Here is a 7,756-nt window from a genome sequence, read left to right on the forward strand (position 1 = left end):
TTCCAAACATTAACATCAGATTTCTTAGATAATTTCTTAGCACACCCGGCAAGGGAGCTCAAAAGGGGTAAAAGCAGCCTTAGAAATAATTTGCCAGGGCATATTCTCATAGCAGCTTAAATCCCCACCCTCCATTCTTTATCTCTCTTCAATTGGGCTAAAGATAAACTCTGGTTGCACAGAAAGTTGCTGCAGAAACAGAATTCTTGATTCTCTTTGTATTGCGGAGGGAAGAATGGGTTTGACAGGCTCATATTGTTATCTCATGTTGCCTCCCCTGAATTAAGGTCATAACAGCCTCCGCCCTTCACAGAGAGGCTTTCTGAGGAGAGGAGTTTCCAAAGCACCAGTTGGAGTCAGGGACTCGTACACATTAGTGGGCAGGAAGTGGAGTAGTCCCGATGGGAGACTGGGGAATTTGAACGCTTTCCCATTTCAGCACTCTGAGAGGAGGAGAAGCTCAGTTCAGCACTACTCACAGATGGCTACTGCTTACTTCTGAAAGATCCTTTTCTCTTTCTCTCGTCCCTCCTCAAGTATTCTCTCTCTCTCTCTCTCTCTCTCTCTCTCTCTCTCTCTCTCTCTCTCTCTCTCTCTCTCTCTCTCTCTCTCTCTCTCTCTGTCTGTCCTGTCTCTCGGTGAGGGAGAAAGAAATTCAGCAAAGCTGAGGTCAGTCTGGGAAAATTAAACAAAGAGAGGGAAAGGATTGGAAAGAGCTTGTGTTTTTCCTTCTAAGAAACCCACAGAGTGCCCCCTTTTAAAGCTGGATATCCATGTGTCCCTGTCTGTTTCAAGCAAGAAACGGAAGATAAGGAAACAGGACCTACGGACTGTACTTGAATGAGAACAGCCCACGGTAGAAGTTAGCAGTGGACCAGACTGCAGCTGTGAACTCCTACTGGTTTTAAAGAAAGTTGTTTTCTCTCCAGATATTCCAATGGAGACAGTTAGAGAATCTGTACTTCAGAGAGAAGAAGTTTTCAGTGGAAGTTCATGACCCACGCAGGTAAGTTGGAAGATTTCTTTAGCATGTTTGAGTGGATGAGATTTGCATGACTCTGGGAAGGATGTGTTAATATTTAGGGATCTGCTTGTTTTTATGATGCTTTTGTACTTGTTCAGTTGTGTGAGGAGGTGGGAGAATAATATAGATTATGTTCAAGATGCTAAGCTTGAAGCTGGACTAGAATGTGACAATAATTAGGGTAAACTTTGTCAATTTAGTAAACTTGTGAAGTTACATTGCTGATGCTTTCAGTTTTTGACAGGCTGTTTTGATACCCTGTTCAAGTAAACTGAAAGCTTTTTTTTCCTTTTTTAAACAAAACAAAACACAATATTGTTTCTGGGGCTTAGTATTTTTTGAGAAATTCCCAGAAATGACAGCTATAATATATACATAATTATAAATTATCAGAGCAAAAAGGAGCACATAGATGAAGAAGTGACTATGCCAGATTCATTCCCAACCAGAAAATTTCAGCGTGAGAGCTGTTCTTGTGTGAAAGAAATTTAGTTGTTGTGGTTGTTTGTTTGTTTTCTGCATGCTTCTACGTTGTATTTTACATCCCAGAAATTTTTCCTGGGGATATTAGATTAAGATAAATCTGCTTATGCTGAAAAAGATTCTATAATTAAAAATAATAATAAAAGGTCCCAGTTCAGAATACCACTTCAATCCAGTGCTTTGCCTTTCTTTGTCTGCTAACAGCCCTAGAATTGTATACAGCCCACAAACCACAGTTAGAGACCTAAAAACAGGCCTACTACCTAAACATAAATCATTTTAGACAGATCCAGAGTCAGATTTACAACTAAAAGGTAGCTCTAGGGGGACATTGGTATGATCTGACTCTTGCCAAGAAAAAAAGGTTGATTTTAAATGCCATTAACTCTACACTTTCCCTGCTCTGATGAAAAAGAAGTCTGGTACACAACCATGATTCTGGAGAGCTGATGATAAAGCATGCTATCCACCTTCTGACAGAAAATGGAACATTCAGACAGAATATATATTTTTTGGATATGGCAATATAGGAATTTATTTAGTTTGCCTATGTATATGTGTTCTAAAGGCTTAATTTTTCTTTTTTCTTTTTTTCCATTAATGGAAAGAGGAAAGAAAGAAAAAAAATGAAATTTTCTCCAAAAAGATTTTTAATTTAAAAAAAAAGTCTGGCACATACAGTACCATGTGTGAATTGACTTGAGGATCTGCTTCCTGTTTTCCCATCACTCTTTGAAGGGTCCCTGTACTTCCAAAAGATCTTCTCATTATATTAGGAGATACTGCCTACTCAGGAGAAAGATGTGCTTATGCAATATAATCTGTACCTGTAGCATATGAAAACTCAGCAGGACAGCTGTGCTCTGTAACTTAGTAATCTGCATAGAACCACCACTCAGTTAGAAGCAAAGGTCTTATCCTGCATTTCACAGCTGACTAGTACAGAATCCAAAGGAACTTGGGAGGTTCCACTTCACAGGCATTTAAGAAGGGAGGACAAACCACATACTACTTTTTGCACATGGGGAGAAGGCACTAGTAACAGTTGGAGCGTGTGTCCTATGTTCAGAAAATGTTGCCACAATAGAGCAGGAATCAGGGTTGCTCAAAGGGGGGGAAAGAAATTTGGAAAAGAATGTTCTATAAAAGGAGAAATTAGGAGAATTTTCCAGTTATTTGTTCAGGCCAATGATAAGGGCTCCCTCCATATGGAGGAGAGGAAGAATAAATGTGAAAATGGAAATTAATTTCATAAAATTTAATTAGCTGCCCCTATCTCAGTTTCCCCCTAGCTGTCAGATTACCACAAGAATGTTTTGTTTTCTTCTGTTTCTTAGAAATATAGGAAAGGAAAAGAAATCCTCTGGATATAATATATAATAATTCAATATAAGGAAACTTTAAACCTTTAAATTGAGAGGAGTTAATCAGTCATTTTATGGAGGACCTTCTTTTGAGGTGCCACTTAGTGCTTGTATGATCTTAGGCAAGTCACATCAACACTTTGGACCTCAATTCCTTCATCTGTAAATTGATGGAGTTAAATTAGATTCCCTCTAACATTCTTTCCTGTTCTAGATCTATAATCATATGATACAAAGAAATATAAATAATTGATTTCTATCCCCAGTGAAGTTACAGTCCAAGGGAAAGGGTAGCATGAATACTTAAAGGAAATTGTAGAATCATCCATAGAACAATAAAAGGAAGTGGATGATTAATATATAAGTATTATTGGGAGATTCAGAGGAGGAAGAGATTATCTTGGGCTGAGATGGGCAAGATCAACCTCACCAAGTAAAATGTACCTGAACTGGGCTGGAAAAGTGAGGGCCCAGACATCCTGCTGCTGTCAGTGCAAAACCCTGAGTAGCTGCTCAGCTAAACAAGGACCTTTTCCCAGGCAAAGGGAGTATAAGATGCAAGAAGTACCCAAGGAAGAGATTTCTCCCAGTATTAATTGCATTTGTCTTCTTGGTATATTGTTTTCTTTGGAGTACAGGAGATTAAACTAATAGACCACATGTAACAAGGATGCTAAGCAGTCGATACTTAACTCCTCAGACTTGTCTATTAAGGATGAGGAAGGAAGTCAGAACTGAGCATGACGATAGGAAATGCCAGCTATAATCATTTCATTAAAATGCAATCACTTGGAAATTGTAATTTACAAGAAAATAATTCACTAGAGCTGATGTTTTCCGAGTTGGATCAGTCTCACATTTACTCACAGCCTTTCCCTTTGCCCTACCCATCCCCATCATTATCTCTTCAATACAGAGCACAGAAGATCATGTAAAATTGCTGGGGGGTGGAGGGGAACTGGCTCCATGCCTAACTCTTAATTTTCTGGCCCTCTAAATTTGTCAGATAGTCAGGTTAGTAGAAGCAGGGGGGGGGGGGGCAGAAGAAAACGTGCTTTAGGAAGGGTCTGAAATAGGGAAAGAATGTGGTTATATTCAGACCTGGTATTCTTAATTTTTTCCCACTATCCTTCTGAGAAAAATAGTGATTCTTCCACAAGCTACTGTTCATCTTGCAACTTTCATTGTCTTAAATTTCAAGTTTCTTTCCCTTCCCACTCTCCTTTCAAATTCAGCTTTGCTGGAGAAGAATAAGAGCTGAACTCTTCCCAGTTCCAATAGCTATTATGGGAGCCAAGCCCTTGGTTGGCAGTTTCATTTTTAAATCTCTGTGTTGTGTTGTATGTGGTTCCCTCCCTGCCTTCTTTTTCTGGACCCATTTCAACTGACAACTGTTTGCTCATTCACGAGCTGTCTTTCCCCCCAACTTTCATTTTAAACAAAGTAACAATACAAATCATACATACCTAGAATTAGGTGTATCATTTGACACTAGATTTGACTTTTTCAATAAAAAAGTGAGTATTCAGGAAGAAAGTGGGGAGAAAGGGAGAAAGTTAAATCTGTAACCTAAACAAAAGTGAAAGAAGGAAAAAACCTTGAATGTTCCTCAAGGGGAAAGGTTGACAGTCCTACTTATATTAAAACTTCCTGAAAACTAATGATAGTATTCTGTTACCCAGGATCTTCCAATTTACTGATTTTAGGGAAATTATGTTCCTTCCTTCTTCTGAATAAGACTTGAAACACCTTAACCTACACCAAAGTTCCTTCTCCATTTGCTCATTAATCAATGGGAATCATCCATCCACCCACACCCACACATCCTCTCCCCCTCATGCTGCTTTCCAGAGATTCCATTTTCATAATGATCACTCTACCATTACCATGTACCTCCTGACCACCGGTAAAGTGGCCAGACAGCCTTTATTTGTTAAGAGAGAGACTTCCTTCCCTTCTGGGAAAACACTGACCTCTATTCTTTATTGCAGCTAATTATATGAAAAACCAGTGGTTTCCAGTTTCATTTTGGAAATCTAGCTGTCTTGTTTATTCTCTACTCCATACTGAAATAATGACATTTAATGGGGGGTGAGGGAAGAGGGGGAATTCCACCTTGTCATTCATTACTCTCCATCATTCATTTCCCTTGTTGCCATTTCTCCATTCTTCTAGCCCAGCTTGTACCAGCTGTGAGATAATGGCTTTAGTCTAGAGCAGTGATTCTCAAAATTTTTGATCTCAGACCCCCTTTATTCTCTTAAAAATACTGAAGATGCCAAAGAGTTTTTATTTATGTGGGTAATGCAAATAAACATGGCAAACTTATGAAAATCATTTTCACCTGGAGGACCTTCTGAAGGGATATTAGGGACCACCAAGGTGATGACCACACTTTAAGAATAACTGGCCTAGATAATCCTTAAGGTTCCTTCCAGCTCCAACAATCTTTGCTTCCTCTAACTGCTCTCCACCCCAACTGACACATTTAAACTTGATAATCAGCATTTCCCATGGTAGATGGAGCCTAAAGTGATGGAAAAGGCCTGGCTGAGTCAGGAGCTCTGACCTACAAGGATTAGGAAATAATTTACCTGTATTTCACCAGAGACCACATTGCCAATTAATTCAGGGCTTTTCTTAATAAAAGGCTTTTATTCTCTGTTAGTTGGGCCTTTGTCAACAATAGAGTATCAAACAAGAAGGGCCGATGGCCTGCTTTGACCCATCTGTGACCCAGCAAGGCAGAGACTTGGCAGCAGCCTGAGTTCTAAGGAGTCAGGAGTCCAAGAGGGGACTTTTAAAAGCTGGCTTGTCTCCGAAATATGTGTGAGTGTGTGTTGGTGCTTCTGATAAGTCACATTTTGTAACCACCCAGCATTGTCTTTAGCTCTATAAAATCTCATCACTGATTTACTGACTGACCCTGAAAATAGCACCAGCATAAACATGTCCCACCTTCTTGTTCTGTTTCCCAGGGCCTCGGTGACTAGGAGGACCTTCGGTCACAGCGGCATTGCGGTGCATACGTGGTATGCATGTCCAGCATTAATCAAGTCCATATGGGCTATGGCCATTAGCCAACACCAGTTCTACCTGGACAGAAAGCAGAGTAAGGTAAAACTCTTCCCTGGGACACGGAGGCAACAATCTCTTTTGACAGATTTCACAAAGCCTGTAGATTTCTCCTAGATAGACCACGGATAAACCTGGAGGTCATAGACTGGATGGGCCCCAGGGATCACACAACTCGGGATTAAAACTGGACTGGGGCCCACTTTATTCATTACTGGCATAAGCTCATGCCAGTCATGGTGTTCTCTCCCTCTCTGGGCTGAAGAGAGATGGAATAAAACCAGAATTTGCCAGCAGGCCAGTTCCCTCCAAGCGCCAGAGGGGTTTCCGGCCCACCCATAATCTCATTTGCTCATCCTTCTTGATGCAGCTGGAAGGCCTTAAACACTGGGAAACTCACCTCAGAACAAAAAGGGAAACGCTTTAACTTGTATTTTATACCAAGGTAAATAGTTTTCTTCTTTCTAGAGGGAAGAGAAGAAGTAACCTTTCTTGGTTAATAGACAACATCTAACTGTTTTAGATAATTGCTCTGAACCTTCCAGGCTTTTCTAACTGTCAGCTTCACACACTCACACTCACACACTCACACTCACACACACTCACACACACACTCACACTCACACACACTCTCACACATACTCACACACACACACCACACTCACACACCACACTCACACACACACACACACACACACACACACACACACACACACACACACACACATGAAAAAGAAGAAACAAATTAATAACAAACTTCTCCAAGATGGAGCCCAGGACCTCAGAAATTTGTAAATACCAACTTTGTTCAGATGCCAGGGTTCCCTCACACACAGACAGTTCTCTTCAGCTGGGGTGGGTGGGTGACGTCCTTCTAGTTCACACACACAAACATATCAACACTCACTCCTCCTTCCCACCACAACTTCACCTCCCCATCCCCTTCCACCTCCCTCTGGAGTCACTCCTACTCATTATCCCTCCGGAATAAAAGCCTATCAAGATGGGCTCTGGAGCTTACTGCTGTGGGGGAGGGGTGGAAATATCTCATGAGCCAACCTTGGCAGCTCGGCGGGGCGATACCACCCGTGTCTTGTGGAGCCTTCTCTCCTGCAGTGTTAGTTTCTGTGGTGGGTGTGAGAGGATTCATAAATTTAACCAGTGCAGAGTATCATTAGGTCAGTGCAACTCTACAGGTCTTGGGGATTTTCCCTTTTTCTTTAGACTTTTTCTTTTTCTTTTTCTAAGGGAGCATGGGAAGGGAAAGAGGGAGAAGAGGATAAGGAGAGGCGTAAAATAGCTTTTAACTAGGCACTATCTACTATGCAAACTAGTCATGAGATAACCACCTTTTTTCCGCCTCTCTAGTTTTTATATTCCTACCACCTTCTTGGCATTGGTTGGCTTGAATTGAGTCTGGGTTAAAAATTTACCATCCCCCACCTTTGACATTTTATAATTTCCTTCCTCCCTCCCTCCCTTCTTCCCTTCCTTCCTCCCTTCTTCCCTCTCTCCCTTCTTCCCTTCCTTCCTCCTTCTCTCCCTTCTTCCTTCTCTCCCTTCCTCCCTCCCTCCCTCCCTTCTTCCCTTCCTTCCTCCCTTCTTCCCTCTCTCCCTTTCTCCCTCCTCCCTCCCTTCTTCCCTTCCTCCCTGCTTTCTTCCTCTCTCCCTTCTTCCCTCTCTCCTTCCCTCCCTCCCTTCTTCCCTTCCTCCCTGCTTTCTTCCCTCTCTCCCTTCTTCCCTCCCTCCCTGCTTCCCTTCCTCCCTGCTTTCTTCCCTCCCTCCTTCCTTCCCTCTCTTCCTTCCTTTC

General features: G+C 41.6%; 1 protein-coding gene across 8 annotated transcripts in view; it reads left to right on the forward strand.

The window, feature by feature from the left end:
• Window positions 1-7,756, forward strand: part of FRMD4A (FERM domain containing 4A) — a 733,796-nt gene that overhangs the window by 666,468 nt on the left and 59,572 nt on the right. For all 8 annotated transcript variants that reach the window (XM_074268578.1, XM_074268579.1, XM_074268581.1 and 5 more), the window contains 2 exons: window positions 930-1,006; window positions 5,850-5,988. In XM_074268578.1, coding sequence (XP_074124679.1) covers window positions 930-1,006; window positions 5,850-5,988 — 216 coding nt within the window. The remainder of the gene's footprint in view (window positions 1-929; window positions 1,007-5,849; window positions 5,989-7,756) is intronic.

The sequence above is a fragment of the Sminthopsis crassicaudata genome, chromosome 5, assembly GCF_048593235.1.
Source record: "Sminthopsis crassicaudata isolate SCR6 chromosome 5, ASM4859323v1, whole genome shotgun sequence".
Classification (NCBI taxonomy): Eukaryota; Metazoa; Chordata; class Mammalia; order Dasyuromorphia; family Dasyuridae; genus Sminthopsis; species Sminthopsis crassicaudata.